Below are 20871 nucleotides of genomic sequence, written 5' to 3'. Positions count from 1 at the left end.
CCATCCACAAGGACTAAGTCTTAAACAAATACTTCAATATTCTAGAGTGACAGCAATGGAAATGAAAAACCTTTCTGTCAGCTAACCTACTGAAAAGATCCCTGGTAGTTTGCACAAGTAACACAAAATAGGCTCCTGCCAGTAGCTCAAATAGCAAAATGAATCAGTAGAGAGAAAATGTGAGAAGTCCCTCACCTTCTGCTTGCCACCAGGTAGCAACTGTGTGCAGTGCTTGGTGCCTGCTCCCATCACTGACAGGAAAAGGAGGAAGGAGTTTAGCTGGAAAGGAAGGAAAAGGGTTAACCAGGAAAGCTCCCCCAGCAGCTCTGCCCATCAGTATCAGGTCCAGCCTTTCCTAGCACAACCCTGCCTTGATCCCCATGGAGCTACCTGCTAGCAAATGCAGTTTCCTAGGATCTCAGCCACATTTTAAAGTTGAAAAAGAACATTTCTTGTTAAGGTGTAAAAGTTAGCTTAAATGGCTGGGGTATTAACAAATTTACTTGTACTGCAGAGAATAAGATCTGCATGTTTGTTGTGTGCTAAAGAAGACAGCTGGCCTTAAGGAGAGCTCATGTGATATTTACTAGTCACAGTAGGCATGATTTTGCTTGTGTTGCACAGGAAACACAAGGGCAAAGGGAAGGCAAGACCTAAGGGGGTGAAATTCATGGCACTTACCTAAATCCCAGTTCCTTGCAGGAGAAATAGGCTCTCCCCTGCAGTCAGCACCTGGCCCATGACCAGTGAAGGTTCCTGCAGGAATCCTACAGATCAAGAGGAATTCACAGCTCTGTTAGCAGCTGCCCTGACACCCAGTGACATGCTGGCCTTGTCCATGGGCTCTGTGCCTTGCTAACCCAGACAGGATTAGTGCTGGCTCACAGGGAACCCTGCATGGCTTTCCAGGCTCAAGCATCCCCCAGCCTTCAGGGCATGAGCTCCCTTCAGACACATTCTCATTAAACATTTCTGATGGAATTCAAAGCAAGTCTGTAGGGATGAATTTAATAAGGAGTTATGTCAGAGCCCCGAGCCACTTACCCTTTTTTAATTAAAATTTGCAGGAGAAAGAGCCAAGAAATTGGCCAGGAACAACTCCAACAACTGCTCAGCCATGTCCTGCTGTGCTGTGGGATCAGTGCACATCCAGCATTCCCAAACCCATGTTACCAGGTTGGCTGTTCCCCCTCCTCCCGCTGCCCTGACACCTCCTTACCTTGCAGAGTGCTTCACCCCTATGAGCAGGGCCACAGGGCTGTGCTGATGGGTTTGTGCTCTCCTTTGGTAAAGCCCTGCAGAAAGGAGGACTACAAATGGGGCAGTGATGGGAAGAAGTCATGATCTTGGACCCAGCACACAGCAGGGGATGCACAGAGAGACTGGGAAGAGGCTCCCGTGCAGCTCAGCTGGAATCCAGCCACCTCCACAAACACAAACCATGGCTTCTGAGGTTAGCTGCAAACCTGGTATTACCCATTCTCCCTTCAGATAACACTTACACAGTGGAGACAGTGCTTATGCAGAGCTGCCTATATGAATGATCTTGGTAGAATCATTTCTCTTTCTACCAAAACGTCAGCTCTTCCTCCACGTAAGCCTGTTTTGCTGTGCCTTAGGCACCAAAAGACACAGACCATGTACTGAAAAGAGGAAATTCTTGCTTCTCCTACAAGATGTAATAGCATTATATTGTCTTGGGGCCAGCTTTCAGTCTCAGGGGAGCCTCAAACAATTGTCCTTCTGACAATGAACCTGCAGAATAATTTGTCTCTCTTTTGATACATCTGATGTTACTATTCAGACCAGGAGATCTGAGTGAAGGGGTTTTTCTCCTCCTCTGAACAACAGTTGCTATTCTCACTGGGACTGGCAGCAACTGCTCGTGTCCCTGATAGGGCTTGCCCTAAAAGACGGATGCCATGGGAAAAGCAGCAGAGAACAACACAACAGTGTGACTTGCCACCCTCAGGAGCACAGTTCATAGCTTTAAGGGCAAACTGACCTGGTGACCCAGTGCTGCTTTGGAGGATACGAGCATGAGGCCAAACTGTCTCTGGAGACGCAAATATTATCAGAGCCCAGGAGAGGCTGAAATCTGGCTGCAGAGGCTGCTGTTGTGCTGGGGAATCAGGTCGGCTTGAAACACCAAGGGGTGGCAGAATCACACAGCAACCACTTTGGGGTCACACAATCCACTGAACGTTTTGCAAAACCAACTATTTTCAAAACTTAACAAAACAGGCAGCTACAAAATGCCTACGAAGATAAACCTTATTAGACTGGCCCAAATAAACTCAGAGAAAAAAGCAGCATGGATAACTTAAGAACAGGGGTTCATAACCAGTTCCTCTTCCTCTTATTTGTCCAGCTGTGTGCAGCACACCATTCACTGCATCACTTGCTGCCTAACCTGCTCACCAGCAACTGTATTTGATTTCATTCTGCAGTTTTTGCACTGAAAGTATCACTTCTGGCCAAGATCAAGTATCAGCTTAGAAAGACAATCAAATCTTCAGGATGAGGCAAAAGCTAACATCAAGATGACAACTGGCTCAGAGTCTGACCCAGCCTATTGCTTCAACACTTCCTTAAAAACCCCTATGCTCTGGGAACCTGAGCTGCCATCTCCATAATCCGCCATCAGTGGGAGCTCCAGAATTGCTCAGATGTCTACATGTTTTCAGACTAATTCAAAGACCTCTCAAGAAGTCTTAAAAATATAACAATTACACATAAAAATGCCAAAAATAAATACTTAATATCAAATATTTACTTGATTCCAAAAGAAAGAGAGCACCAGAAAGCCCAGTTTGTGCAGTGCAGGAAGTGGGAATGGTCCAGTCACTCAACCAAGGGCAGCTGTGTCTTGCTAGCTCAGAACTGGAGCTCACCACTTCTGGGTCAGCATCTCAGGACCTTTTCAGGTGCCGGCGGTCTCCAGAGAAGTGCTGAAAACTGCCTGGAATCTGCTGCATATGGGAGTCTGGAGGGAGGACTGGAAATCTTGGAGAATCACCTCAGGGAACTCCTGTGGTAGAGGAGGAGAAACAAATGTGGGCTAAGCACTCTAGGAACATGCTCAGTCCCTTACAGCCCAGCAAACACCTTCTGAGCCTTAGCTCACAAATGTTAGAAGCAAACACCTTCTGGGCCTGATGTCTAACATCTCACAGACATTAGAAGCCATGAGAAGGGTTTCCTCCAGCACGGCCCAGGGAAAGGGAAACAGAATGGAGGGGAGGACTACCAAAATTATTAGACCTTCTCAATCTTTAACTCGCTTAGTGAATGTGTAAAACAGTGCAGCTCAGCATCCCAAACATCTCTACTCTCCATGTGACTCATGTCCCCTCAGCACCAAGACCCAGCTACCAAACAGCTGCCAGGGAACTACAGCCAGCTCTCTGCTAAGGAAGAGGTAGAGATTTGGGATGGGTTCAGTGGGGCTGGGCAGGTGCTGCAGGTGTCATCTCCTGAGCCTTACTGCTCTCGCAGTGGAGTCCTTCCCAGCCATGACATTCACACCAGTAGCTTCCCGGCCTGAGGATGCACACGCCCTGGTTCATGCACGGGTTGGGTTTGCACAGGTTCACAGGGCTTTTTGCTTCTGCAACAAACACAGACAGAACAGTGGGGTCAGGCATATTGATGGAGTATTAATTGTTAAATGCACATCCATTAGCAGTGCTTCAGAGAACAATGACAGCAATTTAATAACCCAATCCCCAGAAAATGTCATCTGGGGAAAGCAGAACATGAAACACACAGATTTGGCAGAGTGTAGCCTGCAACAAACTCCTTTGTGTTTAATCTACGGAAGAGAAAGGCTGGCTTTGCTACATGTTCTGATTCTAAAATGGAGCATCTTCAGAGCTGTGTGCTGAACACACAAGCACCTCTAAGCCCCCAGGTCCAGACATTGCCAATGCAGAGCAGGGCACATGCCCCAAGCAGTTTACAACCCCAAATACCACTGGAGTTCAAACCCTGCTGTGCTCTGGAGAGGAGCTGAGTTTATACGTGAGAGAAGCAAGAACAAGAAATCATTCACAAATGAGTGGAAAACAAAACAAAAGAAATATTATATTTCAGGGCTTTTTTTTTTTCGTAGAGATTAGAGAGAAAAGCCCACAACCACAGCCTAAGCTGTTATTAGCTCTGTTCTTTTGAAGTATGTGACAGATTTCCCAGCCCCCTTTAAAGAGAGCAGAGCTCAGCTGTCAGCAGGGCTGGCAGGGCTCCATGCTGTGAATGCAATGGGCTAAGTAGCAGCATCCCAGAGGAATTTGCTTCCAGCCTTCTGGCACCTCTGCAGCAGAGCTGGGAAAAGTGTGAAATTCCTTCACTGAACCACTGCATGGTATAGTCTGGACCTGCAGCCTTGCCCTTTGCTCCACAGTAGGAAAAAACAGACAGTGGGAATAAGGTGGGAGAAGGAAAGAATACAAACTCCACCCCCTATCCATCAGAATGCTTACTACACATTACAGCACATAATAGCCATTCTCCCCATATAGGTGTGCTGATATGCATCAGTACTCAAACACATACCTAAGATTGGCAGTTATCTACTTACTGAGATCTGAACAATTTCAGTCTTCAGTTCCTGATGACGTTACGTAGACTCAAACAACCCTTTTGTCACAGATCCCAGATGGGGCTCTGCCTCACAACGCACCCCCAGAGGAACGCCTTTGCGTTTAGCACTGATGGCAGAGCCACCACAGCGCAGTCAGAGGGACCTCATACCCAAACACATCTTCCGTGTCCTCCCTGCTGCCCAGGAGCCTTCCTGGTCTCTGCTCTGCAGAACACGTGCCCACTGTGTGTGACCCAGGGGTCCCTGCTGGGGGAAGCATGCTGTTCTGCCCAGACACTATCACCCTGCACTCAAGCCTACCGTTAACACTGCATCACCCTAAATAAGCATCTTTCACCTCACCCCACAACGACCCCAGGAGGCTGTATTTTCATTAGACAGATATTACATAGTTATTGCTTTGGATCTTTTCTCCCAGAGCCCAAGACATTTTTCCTGGCCTCTTTTCAGCTGTGCCTCAGAACACAATACTCCAGGTGTCCAGAGGCAGGGGCTGTTTTTCACATGCTTTTATCACGAGTCACATATTATTATTTTTTTTTTAGTCCTTTCACAGACAGAGCTTCTGTTATTAAGCCTTGGACTTGGAGCAGAAGACTGAATGAAGGGCTTATCTTTCCATCAACCTTGGCCCCAGCCTGTATGTACAAACAGTGATTACCTGCACATGAAATGAAAGCAACAATTCAGTCTCAGGAAATGATATGTTATTACCCAGAATCACTGAACCTTGCTGTCTCTTCTCCTTCACCCGTGGCCTTGTGGTTAATTTCATGGTACAGTAGATTGTTTTGATAGTAACACAGCTGGAAATACCATCACAGTAGATGCAAACTGAAAAGCTCCAGGTAGAACCTGCCTGCAGAAGCCTGCTAGGAGATGGGCTGCTTGGACCACAGAGGCAGCTCTGATGTCTTTTCTAACCCCAAAAGAGACAGAGCATGCCAATACATTAAGACAACCTTTGATTGTGCTGTTAATCACAGCATTGCTCAAATTGCATCTTCATTTGATCTTACATAGGGGTTAAAACACCAGACCACAAAGATAGATGTTAGATTATTCTGAATGTGAAACAATGTGGATCAGCTGGAACAGCAAGGAACTAAGAACATTTCTCTACCACTAACGCCTAAAAACCCAGGTTGCTTTCCTTCCTGAAAAGCTCATTTCAATCAAACAGAAGCACTCACACTCAGTACATCAGTATTTCAAACTTGACTTCAGAGTTCATTTCTTCCCAGTTGGGGACTGGTCCTCAAGATGTGAAGAAAGTACACTTTTTTTTTGTTTTTGCACAATCTTTTACATGAATATTTGAAAATTATGCCCTCCTGAATGCCTCAGAGCCAAGGATTTTGGTCCTGCAAACAAAATCAAGCAGAAGTTGTCTGAAGACCTCCATTTATCAGCATGCAAGCTTCAAAACCAGGCAGATCCTGATTTAGGATTAAATGCTGTGCAATGCCAACAAAATCTTAAGTGTCTCATAGTGGGACACAGAGGAGGAACACGTGCAGAGAACTCACTGAAGGACCAACGCTGTTGGCTGCAGAAATACATGCCCTTCAGTCTCATCTACACCACAGAGCTTACAGCAATGCACAGTAAATTCTACAGATTCAAAGCAATGTCAAAAAAAAAAAAAAAGAAGCAATTTTTTTTTTCTTTCAGTGGAGGCAGAACATAGACACAGGGATAGAAAGAGCAGTCACATGAAGCCTGATCTCACCACCTGCACTGAACCTTGGGAAAGCTGCCTCCTATTCCCATTAAGAATGCTTTGGACAACTACCAGATCTCAATACCATGGTCTCCCCACCTGTTAAGTGGAAGTGACAAGATCACTCATTAACATACCAGAAAGCCTACAATAACACAGGCTACAGATGAAAGTCTCCTCTGTGCTTGTTTTACAGTTTACCACAAGCTGCTGGCAGCATCATAAACAGCAAGTTTAGGACGCTCTCACCTTCACAGATTCTTTCAGTGATGAGGTCTTGATAATGCTGCAGGTCTTCATAGGAATACATGCACACCCTCAGCAGGGTGTCTCTCTCTGTGTCCCCAATGACAACCACAAACACCACGACACCGTTGTCTCTCAGCTGCTGAGCTGGGGCAGCTGCATCCTCCATGCCACCTCCATTTGTGAGCACCACCACCACCTTGCTGACACCAGGCCTTGCTCCCTTCTGCACCGTCATCACGTCAGTGTTAATGTGGAGTAAGGCACTGCTGGCAGAGGCAACGTCTCCAAGGAAAGGCATCTGGTTGATGGCTTGGAGGAGAGCTGAATTGTTTGTGTGGGTGTCCAATGCGAACACAGTGTAAGCTCTGCTGCCATAGGCCGCAAGGGCAATTTGGGTGACATCCCAGTTGATGGTGAAGTGCCAAGAGCTGCTCCTGACAAAGTCCCTCAGCTGCAGAAAATTCACCAGGCCAACTCCAGCTGAGGCATCCACTGCATACACCAAATCAAGAGACTGCACCTGGCAGCCTGGATAAAAGAGTGCAAACACTGTATTTTTCAATATATAGATGTATTCCAAAAAAAGCAGTGGGAATAAATTGTGGGCCAATTTCATTACTGCCAATCACTGACTGTGAAGGGTGATATAAGGCCTTTTAACATCAACAGATAGAGCTCCATCATAAGAGCAACAATGGAAGCTTCGTGCCTCACCTGTGACTGACACAAGTAAAACAAGGACATTCATCCTTCTGTCCTTCCCTACCCCAATGGAGGTCAGAAGACCTCTTGGTTTGACAAACTTCTCCTGCATTCCTTACATCACTTTCTTACCTGCAGGATTGTTCACACTGCAAATTCTTCTCTGCAGCTCTGGGATCCTGTTGAACAAATCCTGGGGGTCTGAGTAGACAATGGTCTGCTTTGGGTTGCCAGTCACTTCAGCCAGGTCTGCCCTCACAAAGCTGCTGCCTACACTGATCAACAAGAGACCTCTGTCCCTTACATACTTGGCAGCTTCTGCCACTGGGTCTTGGGACTTGGAGTCAGTGAGCAAGACCACCACGCGTGGGAGGTCATCCAGCACATCTGCAAAGACTGGGGTGCTCCTAAAACCGTGCTGTGCAATGTACCGCAGGGCTCTGCCTGTCAGGGTTCCTCCCCCGCTGAAATTCAAAGCATCAATGCTCTTCATGAGACCAAACACATCCTTGTGTTGTCCCACTTCAATGGGTATCCTGACGTTGGTATCGTATTGGGCCACCCCTACATTTGCAGGTGAGTCCCAGCCCATCACTGCTTGAAGGAACCTCTTGAGGAACGCCTTGTAACGCAGGAATCCCTCCAATGTGACCCCTGCTGAGCTGTCCATCAGGAAAAGGAGATCCACAGCACAATCAAGGCTCAGCTTTGGCGCTGAAAAGAGAGACGGCAGTTTGTTGCATGAACGGCAGAAACAAGCGTGCTGAGCGCCTCTGCTAGTGCCTGCTGGAAGCTTGGTGGTGTAGAAAGGTCTGTTGCGTCCAGCAACCTAAATGGTTTGCCAGACATGGCTCGAGTTGCAGGGCAGCTCTGCTAAGAGTGATTTTGTTTTGGGTGCCACACAAGCTCTAAAGGCATCTACTGAAATCCCCAAACCAGGAGTCCCTCCTGGGCTCATGTGTGCAGGGACAAACGCTTCTACGTCCCTCCCAGTTTTTCTGTTTTCCTACTCGTGTTCTACCTACATTTAAGGTAGTTGTACCATGGTGACATTATCAGTATTGGTGAGACCCACTCACTACGCCTGATTCAGTCATATTAAAATGGCATAAGAGAAAACTCAGCTGATCCCCTGAGTACAGCCCAAAGGCTGCAGCCTAAATCCAGCCATTCCCACGGCCACTAACCAAGGCAAGACACAGTTGAGAAGGAAGGAGGGAGAAGTCACTTTGACACCTACCACAATGTATGCCTCCTCCATATCCCACAGGGCACAGGCAGTGGTACTTGTCCAGTCCCTCTGGGACACACGTACCCCCATTTTGGCATGGCTGGGAGTCACAAGGGTCTAAATGGAACCAAAGAAGGAGAAGATGTAAAGTCAGCAGGGAGCATGCACCTTCCCATCCTGTGACAACACAAACACAACTATTACTGTGGAAAAGGGGCCAAACTTCAGCCCATCTTCCTGCAGCATGAATTGATGCAGGGCCATATGCATCTTCACACAGATGGAACAGCTGCCAGCAATGAAGACAGCAAAGCAGACTGTAGTCTCACTGCTTTTGCTTTGCAATAATGCCAGTGAACTTACATCTGTGTAAATACGTTCTTCATCACGTTCTTCTCTGCCCACATCTCCAGTCTCAAGGTCTCCCTGAATGGCAGTGCAGTCCTCAAGCACATATGCCACTCCACCCAATCTGGTATCAATAAACTTGCTGAATGCACTCTGTGCTTTCATCCAGGTCACTGATGAGTATGTTGAATGAGACTGGATTCAGTATGGAGCCCTGGGGGACACCACTAGCTACAGGCCTCCAACCAGACTCAGTGCCTCAAACTCTCACTCAGAACAAAAGTTTTAGAACTGGGGGTAAAAGCTGCCTCTTTGTTACCTTTTCTGCTTTGTAAATAAAATTCAAAAAAGATAATAGTCCTACCTGTACATGTGGTTCGGAAGCATCTGGATGGGTGTTTTATTGAGACTCTTCTCAATCTGAAATGGGAAGTTTAGTATTGAACAGGAGAATCAAATCTATTGTGGCTTTAAAGATTAACAAGGCAACTTCAAGGCTGATATTACTTTCTTTTCAATGGAACAAATTTTCCTTTGAAAAGGCAATTTTTCAAAACAAATATTTTGAAGGAAAACATCTATTCTAAGTGGAGCAGCAAAACTAAAACACTTCATTTTATCAAGTCTGCTCTTTTGCTTTTGAACTCTACCATATCACTGCTGGAGTTCAAAAAGCATTTGGACAATGCTCTCAAACATATGGTTTGATTTTTTGGTGGTCCTGTGTGGAGTCAGAATTTGGACTCGATGATCCTTTTAAGTTCCTTCCAATTCAGGATAGTCTATGCTTCCACCATTCTAGAATTAAGGACTATGGACATATCTTTAAGGCTTCAAATGATATATTTTTTTTAAGTTGCTACAGACGATATGTTAACTTTATTGTTCTAAATTGGAATGAAAATTTTATAGCAGTGTGAATTTCTTATTCAACATTAATTCAGGCATCTAGCTTACCCAGCTGCAATCAGAACCAGAAAAACAAGATTTAGACTGGGAAACTTCAGCCCTCAACTATGCCTCCCCGTAGGATTTTTCAACTCCCTTCATCATTTTTTTAATCTAAGAAGACATGACTTTTGGACTCAATGATCTTAGAGGACATTTCAACCTAAATGATTCTATAAAATAAAAATCTTGAGCACAAGTGTGTATTTGCCATATTGAAGAAGTCATTGTCTTCATCCCAGGAAAGCCATGGTCAGATGTGGGTGTCAGACTCACCTGTAAAAAGGGCACAGTGAAGCATGCACTACATTCTGCTGCTTTGAGCCTTTCCAGCAGACGTAGCTTCCAGCCAGTTCTTTCTCAGTCTCCAGAGTTCTGCGTTCACAAGGGAAGGATTCAACTTTGCAACCTGTAGCAAAGAGCAAACCAAATTGGGGCCAACTGCCTAAAAATACAGAGTCTGTGTAGGCACAGAGCACCCACTTTGAAGCAAATTAGCTTTTTTCATCTACCTGTCAAAAGTGCCTCTGTGAGACCCCAGAAGAGAAATTCTGTGGTCAATCTCAGTATATTCCAGCTTTGAGGTACATGCTCTTCTGCCTCCTTTGCTCTGCTACACAACTGGCACTGCTGAGTTCAGCACACTTTTCAGCCCCTCTGGTGCCTTCATTACTCACATATTTGATTTGCTTTTACCTGTGGACCACTCTAGTCTCCACATGGCTGTCTCTTCCATCTCTTGCGAGCCCTGCCTGACTTAGCACACAGCCAAGTCTAAAAGAAGATTTAGCACAGCTGTGTGCCTATGCAAGAAATGGATCCATGCTCTATGTACCATGAGATGTCATAAAAAATGAACTGTGAAATGACAGTCTCTAGAAGGAATAATCCCTCTTTTACCCATGACATGAGCAAAGAGCAGCATTCCCATTTCTTGACATGAATGCCAGAGAAAGACTTAAGATCCTGCAACCTACAGCTATGTGAGGAGGGATCTGACAAGTCTTGTCATCAGAAACAGGTTATCCCAAAGTGATTGATCCTCAGTGTGATTGCTCCAAGACACGACCTCAGACACCCTGGCTCTAGGCACCATTTCTGACACCACCTCATCTTTCTTCACTCAGTAACACAAAGTTCAAAGCAGAGGTGTAAGGAGGGGCCAGGACTGGGGTTACCTGGTGTGGTGACACTGCAGATGGAGCTGCTCAGGGCACTGCACAGACCATTGGCTGCATCGCTGACGTCGCCGGCAAAGAGCACGTGTTGCTCAGTGGGCTCACTGGCCAGAGCATGCAGCTCCTCCCACCTGCAGAGCAAAGGGTTCAGCCGTTGGTATAACCAGGCCCTACATCACCCCCAAAGAATTGAGTACAAAACAAACCCCACATTTGGCATTTGGGGAACTGGGCCTTCATTTCCAAATATGTGGAAGGTTTCCTACCTTGGAAACTTGATTCCCGCTGCAAAAACTGTTGTCCCTCTCTCCTTCACCTGCATGGCAGGCATTGCAGTACTGCCCTGGGACTTCCCATCTGAAATGATGATCAGGATCTTGGGGACAGTCAAATTCCTGCCACCAGGGAATCCCTTACTGAGAATGTATTTCAGAGCCCGGCCGGTCTCTGTGCTGCCACCTCTAGAGACAAGGGAGATAACATTGGAAAACCAGAAATCAAACCTCTTCTATTCCTACTGAATTTACCTTTTGATTTTCAAATTTCCATCCTTTAGTAGTGATGAACTTTGCATATTTTTATCTGTTGCCATACAGGGCATCCGGAGAGATGTCTAATCCTGTCATTTTTTGTCATCTTTCCATAAGTCCTACCCATCTATCCTTGCCTCTCTCCTCTTCAATCTAGAGCTGTCTCCAGAAGACTTAGCACAGCACAGCACTCCTGCAATCAGAGCAGGAATCAGACCTATAGGATACTTACATTATTTCCAGCTGTGATAGATGCCTCAATTGCTTCTGTTTTTCCATCTGAAATTCCTTTAAGAGCTGTTTGGAAACACTGTTTAACAATAACCTCTTAAATTCCAGTCAGAAACATAGCACAGCTGGGCAGAACATGGAAAACTTCTGAGATGTTGGTGTTTGTTTTCTCCTGATGCATAGGAGAGCTTTACAGTCTTGCTATATGTCATCCCTTTCCCTCCAGTGGATCTTCTGCAGTTCTGAGACCAAGACCTACAGCAGGAGAGCTACGCACTGCAGACTGTGACCAAGAGCCTGCAGTCCAGCAGTGTGCAGGAAGTCTGTGCCTTTTTCTCCTTTGCTAATCTAAGGGTTAAGTTATCCATCCTGTAGGAAAGCTTCTGAAAATACAAATGCTGAAAGCTTCTTAGCATGTCCCCAGAAACTCAGAAGGAACAAATACAAGGCATGTTTTCTTCAGGGCTTCGCTAGTACCCTCTTAGCAAAGTAAGCATAAAGAAAAGCCACCCGATGCTCCAGCTGTCTACACCACCACTAAACTCAATTGAAAGCAATACCTTCACTTTGTTTATGCCAGCAGCGCTGGTACAACAGAGAAGCTGCATCAGCCACTGGCATTCATACAGGCTGCACGCAGCACTTCCCATTCTGAAGATGGGATCATGTGAAACAGGCACGGGTCATTTTAAACACAATGAGTTATCCTCTTCAGCTCACTTGTGTCCTGTGATAATTCCACTTTCTCTCTCTTGCCCGGCCCCACAAAAGCAGTTTGTGGATGCATGCCAGCCATCTCAGTATTTTGGCAGCCCTTCAATTCAGCCCAGGAGAAGGGAATGTTTCTGGGTAGGAAGTAATTAGCTCAATACTTGTTGATCCTCACAGTAACAAAGCACCGAGACTCAGGTGCCAAGGGACAACATTCCAGCAGTGATACAAATCAACTTGGTAAAATGGGTTGTTGCTAAGTGCTGGGGAATGGCAGACCTCAAGCCTTGCAGCTGCATAGTAACTCCCAAGCAAAGCAACCTTAAATGCCGCTTCAGAAAACAAGGTACAGCTTGCCAAGGAATCCTCTCTTTTTTTTTCCCCCAAAGGTGCTATTTAATTGCTATTGTGCTCTGCTGCTATAAAGGACAATAAGAAGGGGACTGCTATGCATACACAAGAGAGAATACAAGATGTGGCTATCTTTATAGGCTGCACTTTTACACTAGTAGTACTTGATAGCGAGCTCTGTGGGGCACAGACTGTTCTTTGCTTACAAGACTTAACTTGAAAAGACTGTTTCAGATGCCTACTCAAGGGTGAGCTCCAAGTTCCACATACCATTAAATGTCATAAAAATGATACATGAAATGACAGTCTCTAGCAGGAATATACACAACGAAAAAAACAAAGACTTACTTCAGCAAACCTATGGGTAACCTAACAGGGACCTTGAAGATGAGGCAGAGGATGGCTCTTAGACCCATAAAATCCTTAGAGTTGGAAGAGACCTTTAAAGGTCATGTGCTCCAACTCCCCTGCAATGAACAAGGACACCTACAGCTTGATCCAGTGCTTAGAACCTGATCCAACCTGGCCTTGAATGTCTCCAGGGATGGGGCATCCGCACCTCTCTGGGCAAAGACAGGCAGGAGAAAGTCTCGCCTTTCTTGGTAGTTCTCTACTGGCACAACACAAGAGCTGTGCAGTATGCTGTCCCTGACTGGACCTGCAATATCAGACAGAGCCCATCTCTCCAGGAACACACTCCAGACCTGCTGATAACTAAGCTGCTAGATGAGAGGAGATGTTTCCATCTGTCATCTAATTCTGCCCAAGAAGCTGTGCCATAAATCTCTTCCTGTGACAGCCTTAAAGCGTTGCTTTTATTTCTAGCCAGAGCAAGCAAGGGGAGCCAAACAAAAGTGTCAGCAGCCTCTTGCAGGCACCTCCTCCAACTGTGCTGAGACACTCACACTCCCATTTCCTTTCTGAACATCCTTCTTTTGCTTTACTATCCAGTTTGCTCGTTCTAGAAAAGCATGTGATCATGCCCAAGTTCATAGAATAATAGAATGACTTGAGTTGGAAGGGACCTCAAGGATCACTAAGTTCCAGTCCCCCAAGTTCATGCTTTTCTGTCTACTCTCTGATTTTCACAGAGACTTTCTAACGCAGCAACTGAGAAACCATTTCAATCCAAAATTCTTTCTGCTCTCCACCATCTCAGAGCATGCTCAGTGACCGTGAGCTCATGGTACGTCCACATCAGCCTTTTTCCTGACCAGATGTCAGCAACTGTCAGATGCTTCAATGATAAGTGCAGTGCATGAGGGCAAATATACCGTGCACAGTTTGGTGACAACATCTTGATGGACACAGCAAACTGTGCCTTCAGCATTAGAAACAGTTTTCAGGATTAGAAAAAGTTAATAAAGAGTCTCCATGCATCAAAGCTCGTTAAGCTCGCTTTCTTTTTAATTTGCATTGGGAGTTTCACTGGCTTTTGGCACAGTGGATGAAGGCCTTAAACATACATCCAACAAGACTTTGTGAAACTGAAGTTGATGCAGACTTCACCTGCTACCTTTTCTCAGAAAGAACACTAAGGTTTCTCTACTGTGACCGAACTTGCATGAAACAAATTTGTAAGAGATTTTGCTTCTGAGATCACTGCCAAATTTAGTTAACATGGGCCGATACATTCAAAAGCTATTTGGATGAAATTCACAGAAAGAGACCATCTGTCTCGGAATAAATCAACAACTGCCTCTCCACAGCCGGGGGCTGCCTCTCTCAGCACTGCACCAGGAGCAGGGGGTGAGGCTGGGAAATGCTTTGCTGGCCAAAGGCTCATCAGGAACACATCAGGAAGGCTCTCAACCAGGACACCAAACACCCTGCTTCTTCAGAAGCCACATGGAATCTGTCTGTAACTATTTTATCTACTTTGAAATGTCAGGTTTTCATTTAAACTAGATGAAATGGCCAAGCGCAAAGTCATTATTTCTGTCTGATCTGTCAGCATCCTTCTGCTGTCATCAAGGAATTTCAGTGCCAGGCACTGAACACTGCTGCTCTTTCTCTGCTCTCACAGACCTCTAAGCCACAGCCAAGGAAGGGAAATGTGTCTTGCTTTCTGCTAAGTTTTCTCTGTAACATTACACAAGATTTGATAAGCTTATCAAAAGAAGTGCAACAAAACCCAGCCAACTGATCTTGTCTGGAAGTCAGAACTGATCAGTTTGCTTGCAGTATGCTGAGAGCAGCAGACATCCCTGAGAAATGCCCAGCCAACCTGCAGCACTAGTGCAGATCGACAAAACAAGGAGCAGGCACCTGCAGGCTGTATTGGCACTGCTTTCATCAGAACAAGAGTTATTCGGGGTAGATGTCAGATCCTTTCTAAATCCAAAAATATTACTCAGAGATTAAAAGTTTGGATTTTGAGAGCCTCTGAGAGTTTCTGGGCTTCTTGCTCCACTTCCTGAGGTCATGGGAACACATCCAAGTCTTAACATTCAGGAAGAAAAGGCTTCTGTCTGAAAATCAGATCCTCTTGAATTCAGCAGGCGCACATGCACAGATTTCAAGGGACTAGCAATTCATCACTACCTCTGAGGACAAAGGAAATTGTAATCACCAGAAACGCAAGTTGCACACTGTCCTGCCAATGCTTAGATGGATGGGAAGATAATGCTTGCTGCTGCTTCTATAAGCCATGGTTGTGGATATGTGAGCACATCCCTGCAGCAGCCCTGCAAATGATGGCAGGGCGTGCCAACCCAGCACCTCCTGCTTGAGGAAAGACATAACCACTGCCCAGCACAGAAACACTCCTCTATTTACCACCTTACAGAAGGATGCTGAAAGCCTTCGTCCCTATCAGCCTGCAGTGACAAAGACAGACCATGCATCACGGATCACGGACACTGGACATTCATCCCCTTTCCTGAGTGCACCACACTGGTATAAACACAGCTGAGATGCCAACGTCTACACTTCAGGAAATTCACAGTCCGGAAATCATTCGCAGCCCAGAAAAAGAGAAGACCTTCAGAATAAGCTGACCTGAATGCTGTCCTCTTGATCCTCTCTTTCACTTCTTGTTTGGTTAGGTAGGAATCCAATGAGAACTCAAGGTGGGGAGCTGAACTAAACTGTACCATTCCTACGCGGACCTAAAAGGAAAGGTTAGAGTATGAAAGAAAGGTGTCTGTGTGGGTGTCACTCTTCCAAACAATTTATACTGGAGAACTCTAAATCCTACCACAACAAACTGCATGTCAAACTCCTGGCATTCTAAATGAATTTCAGAAAAGGGCACAGTAATATCTATACAGATTACAAACAAGGCAAAAAAAGCTCAGCTGCAAACAACATGGGAGCCTCTGTTATAGCTGCAGGCAGCTCAAGAATTGTATTTATCCTCTCAGAGCAGCTTAGAGCCTCAAAAACATAGAAAGTTTATAAGTGACACCTTTTATACCGAACCAATTAGACACTGTGGGGGCAGTGTTTCCATTACTAACAGCAGCTCCTTCTTGCATTGAGCACAGCAGGCAATTATTTTTCCATTGCCTGTCCTAAAGCCATTCTCTGTAATTGAAAATGCCTGAAAACATAAACGAGCAAAAACATTTATATTGCCCAGAATATTGCACTGAAGCCTTAGAAGCAGTTTAGTGGAATGTGACATCTTCAAAGCTAAAAAGGCTACTGATTTTCAGTTTTATTTAAGGATTAACAGAAAGACTAGGAAAAGTATAGTATTTAAGAAAGCAGCCCCCAGAATCTGCAAATATTGCAGGGATGAAACAACAGAGCATCTGGCTAAGACCTGCTGTTACCCACGCAGCTGCTAGGCTGAATTTTGCCATTTTACTCAGTAAGTTTCCACTGGCCTTCTCACACTTCATCAAGCTGCTGGAAAGCAAAAGGAATCATTCCCAACACTCACCCTGCCTGGATGGATGTCTAGGGCATCACAGAGCTTGCCTGCAAAGTGCTTTGATCTTTCAAAGCTGCCTCTGCCAACGCTGTAGGAGCCATCCAAGAGGAAAAGGATATCAACAGAAGCTGAGCACCACATCACTAGGAGAGAACAAGATACACGCTTGGGTCAAAGGTGACTGCAGAAGGCGGGTAGGCAGACGTTGTAGAAAACAATGAAAAAAAAGAAAAAGGAAAAGAAATAAAATCACCTGAATTTGTCTCACCTTTTAGAAGCAAATGGAAAAAATGCAGATGGTTGGTCCTGCAGAGCACACACTGGAGCAGTTCCACGCGCCCAGCCCAAGCCCTGCATGCTCCCCCTTTCCTGTTCTGTTCAGTGCTCAGAGTTCACAAGACTTCCCCTTGAGATTTCAGATTCCAGGTTCCAAGCATGGCACTGTGAGCCCAAGCAAAGCAACTGAGCCAGCAGCTCCAATAAGTGGATGTAGAGAGACCACAAGCACAGATGGAGCCCCATCCCCAGCCTGAGGCACAGGAGAGAACTGCAAGGCATTCACAGGGTGCACCACATCCCGCTGAGCCAGATGTGCTTCATCTACAGCACACTTTCCAAAGCACACTGATCTTCTAAACAAACTCTCAGAGCAGTTGCAAGGCACTGAAGAGATGTCTCCCAAAGATCTGCCCATTATCCCACCTTCAGAGACTTGCCCTTGTGTCACCTCTGCTTACAGAAACACTCCAGCTCCCCAGCATCTCTGATAGAGCTCATTGGCAGCCTGCCCACTCCATAGAGACCTTTTCAAGGCACTGACATAGAATTTAGAAGGTAGAGGACTTGCTTTATAAAAACAAACTTACATTGGCCAGCAGCTGAGATCTTGGCAATTGTCTCCTGGTCAGCATGGATTTCCTGCATGCTCAATGCCAACCAAACTGTGGGACCAATCAGATAATCACCCATCAACACTAGAAACTGCCTTTAAAAAAAGTAATGAGAGAACTCCAAGAATGAAAGCTGGGGCAGGTTTGGCTCTGGAGATCACAATCAGAGGCACATACACAACACGCAGCTGCAACTGGAGACATCTATGAACTTTGAGTATCAAAATAATCAGCTTTTGTTTGGAACAGACTCTTCACATGCCAATCTGTCACATGTTTGAAAAGCTACTTCTCCAGGTATTGCTTTTTCCCTCATTTCAGAGCATTACCCAAACTCTCCTGTTTCAGCTCATCCCTCCCACAAAGAACTCCATCTGGAAGCAGGGAAACATTTGCCACAGAAACCCCTGATGGAAAAAGATGGCTTTCAATACCTTGGGGAAGCAGGAAAGCACAGAGGGACTGGAATGGCAAGAGGTTCATGGTGACAAATCTGAAATAAAGAAAAAAAGGAAAGGTACCCAATTAACCCAATTCCTAAAGCAGGTTTCTTTACCTAAGCATCTCTTTGCTGGCTGCCTCACGTGAGGAGTTCTGAAACACGTGCTCAGGGCAAAAGCAACGGGGAGAAAGGTAGGAAATAGGGGAAAAAGCATCCAAATAGAAGGAATGATAGAAGAGAAAGTTCCTCCCGTGTGGTCATCCCACAACAGAGAAAGCAGCTTTGCAAGGAAGGAAGGACTGCCCATCCCCAGCAACACCCAGCCACAGGCTCTTCCAGCCTTCTGTTTTCTAAGGACTGGCTTGCTGTGGAGACACTTTTATGTGTAAACATCCAGAAAGGTCAATTTTCTGCTCATTTTGTTCCTCCAAAATCAGGAAGGCTGCCATTGCTTTGTTCATGGACTGCAGCAGCACTCCTGAGCAGGCCCAGATTTAGATCCAGTGTGTCTGGCAGAGGTCTTGGCTTTCAATTTTCAATACATACATTTATTTTTCTCCAGATGAAGAGGGCTGTGTGTACTCTCTAGAGCATTTTGGCACGCTCCCCAGCCTCCTGATCATGGCCCAGGCTTCATGGCCTGCAGCTTCCAGTTACAAGCATCACCTGGCCAAATTAACAGATCTCAGGTTTGCTCAAGTGAAGGGAGGTGAACACAAACCACAACTCCATCAAGGCAAACCCTCTCAGTAGTTCCAGTATGTGCCCAGGAGGGAAGGTCATGCTCCTGCCATGCCCCCAGGACAGCTTTTTAGGAGCTAATCCCAGAGCAGAGAACACCAGAGGAATGGCAAGCCTCCACCTGCAGCCAGAGGGGACAGCTGTGGGGGATCTGGGGTTGTTTTCATGCAAAACAGTGAGGGCTTGAGAAGTTTCTTTGGTTTCCAAAGCAAGGCACTGGTTGGAACACACACAGTTCAGGATCCTTCATCTCCTCAGTGGGCAGCTAAGAGGTAGGTGGGACACATCTGTGGGGAGCTCCAGGTACCCATTCTGCCCTGGCTGGGGATACCCAAGGGGGGAACAGCAGCCAGAGCTGCAGGGAGGAGGAAGAGGAGGATGAGGAAAAGTTCAACTACCGCTCAAATACACACCAAAACATCACTCTAGAGCTTCCAGTGATGTTTTTCTACAAGTGAGAAACAAGATTAAAATTGTCATAAAATGCTCTACAAAACCAGCTACTTTATCCAGAACACCTGACTTCGCATCAAGTAACAGCTTCAACGGGCTTTTCCCCTGCACAGAGAAAGTACATTCCATGAACAGCCCACCTGAGCAGTCCAGGCACGGAGTGCTTGCTTCCAGCAGTAGGTAGTGAGTGTGAATATAGGAGGAAATGCTTTGTGGGATGGCTGGGGAGAAGGGAACCTGTGTGAACCCAGGGTCCTGAGATAAATCAGCCAGAGCATAAGGTAAAGAAAGACACAAATATAACTACACCAAGGTCATGAAAAAACGCAGAGAACATGGTGGTGTACCAGGTTGGGAGCTAATTCAAGGCAATGGGCACAGGTGTGAATCCCACAATCATCCCCTGCAGCTCTGAACAGCTGCAACTGGTGCCCACTCAGCACCTCCCAGCCAGGAGCAGCCACAGCTGAGGCAGATCAGTGACTGATGGACCTGCATCATGGGCAGGTGCAAGCAGTTCCTAAGCAGGCGGGTGAGGATCAGCACCCTGTGCCTCAGCAAACCTTCCTCTTAAGGAAAGAGCTCTGCTTTGTTCTTCCCCATACACCCAAAACTGAAGAAGGTGAACTGTAGCTTTTCAAGCCTAAAATTGTATCGACTACCTACAGCACAAGCTGGACTGTTGTCATCTTTGTTACTCAATTCAGTTCTCAGGATGTAGAATCATTAGGGTTAGAAAAGACTTCTAAGATCACGTAGTCCAACCATCAAATCCATCCCCACCATGCCTGCTGACCATGTCCCACATCTCTGTGTTTCTTGAACACTGCAGGAACAGTGACTCTCCCACCTCCCTGGGCAGCCTGTGCCAATTGTCTCAATGCTCTTGTGAATAATTTGTCCCTAATATCCAACCTGAACCTCCCCTGCTGCAGTTTGAGGCCATTCCCTCTTGTCCCATAGCTATGAGATGGACCGTCTCCACCTCAGCACACCACGCCCAGATGTTCTCACTCCTATTCGACCCTTCTGACAGAGCAACGTGCAATGAGGAGCCGTGTGAGCTGCAGGGCCAGCCTTTGCCATGGCACCGCTCCCGCAGATGCATACAGGCTGCTACCTGCACGCACTGCAGGACAAAGCCTTCCCAAAGGAGCCTCACAACGTGGGAATCTTCCACGGTTAATTTTTCCACAGAACCAGGATAGGATCAGGATCTTTTCTTATTTCACCCAGTTGTACCTGCATGCCATGGCGCCACGCCAGGAAAAGCCCCGCTGCACACAGCCGAAAGCTGAAAGCATTCTCAGCTCTTTGCCTAGGCACACTACAGGCGCCGCTTCAGCTCCTCCAGTCTCTGCGGAGCCTCAATAAAGTCGTTTTTGAGTCTTCTGCAGACAGTCTTAACTCAAGACGCGAGGCACAGCCCGTCTGGGAGCTGCCCCGACACGCTCAGCACCTCTCCCCTACCGCACCCCGCAGAAACGACTCACCCGAGAGCAGCAAAGCACGGTTAGGTCTGGCTGTCTGCTGCTCCATAAACGCAGGGCTTCGGGGCGATGCTCCCTCATCCCCTACCTAACGCCCGGCTGCGGTTCCCCGTGTGCGGCCCCTCGGCTCCACGCCCTCCTCCCCGTACCCATCGCCCATCCCCGCAGCG

The 20871-nt window shown here is 46.5% G+C and overlaps 1 protein-coding gene across 2 annotated transcripts; it reads right to left on the bottom strand.

Moving 5' to 3' along the window:
* Positions 1-195: 195 nt before the first annotated feature.
* On the bottom strand, positions 196-20852 carry VWA2 (von Willebrand factor A domain containing 2). 2 transcript variants are annotated; one of them, XM_019617856.1, is made up of 16 exons: positions 20705-20852; positions 18010-18068; positions 17552-17626; positions 16695-16828; positions 15806-15915; positions 11249-11443; positions 10983-11113; positions 10081-10213; positions 9221-9276; positions 8518-8625; positions 7410-7991; positions 6576-7103; positions 3488-3610; positions 1220-3031; positions 682-767; positions 196-279 (listed from the first exon to the last, which is right to left on the bottom strand). In XM_019617856.1, the coding sequence occupies exons 2-14, from the start codon at positions 18056-18058 to the stop codon at positions 3021-3023; spliced, it is 2235 nt and encodes a 744-aa protein (XP_019473401.1). In that variant the 5' UTR covers positions 18059-18068; positions 20705-20852; the 3' UTR covers positions 196-279; positions 682-767; positions 1220-3020. The 2 variants fall into 2 exon arrangements, with proteins under 2 accessions (XP_019473401.1, XP_031410384.1); XM_031554524.1 differs by lacking the exons at positions 18010-18068; positions 20705-20852 and adding an exon at positions 16954-17126.
* Between the last annotated feature and the right edge of the window lie 19 nt (positions 20853-20871).

Source organism: Meleagris gallopavo, chromosome 8, assembly GCF_000146605.3.
Source record: "Meleagris gallopavo isolate NT-WF06-2002-E0010 breed Aviagen turkey brand Nicholas breeding stock chromosome 8, Turkey_5.1, whole genome shotgun sequence".
NCBI classification, from domain to species: Eukaryota; Metazoa; Chordata; class Aves; order Galliformes; family Phasianidae; genus Meleagris; species Meleagris gallopavo.
This window is presented reverse-complemented; position numbering and strand designations above follow the sequence as displayed.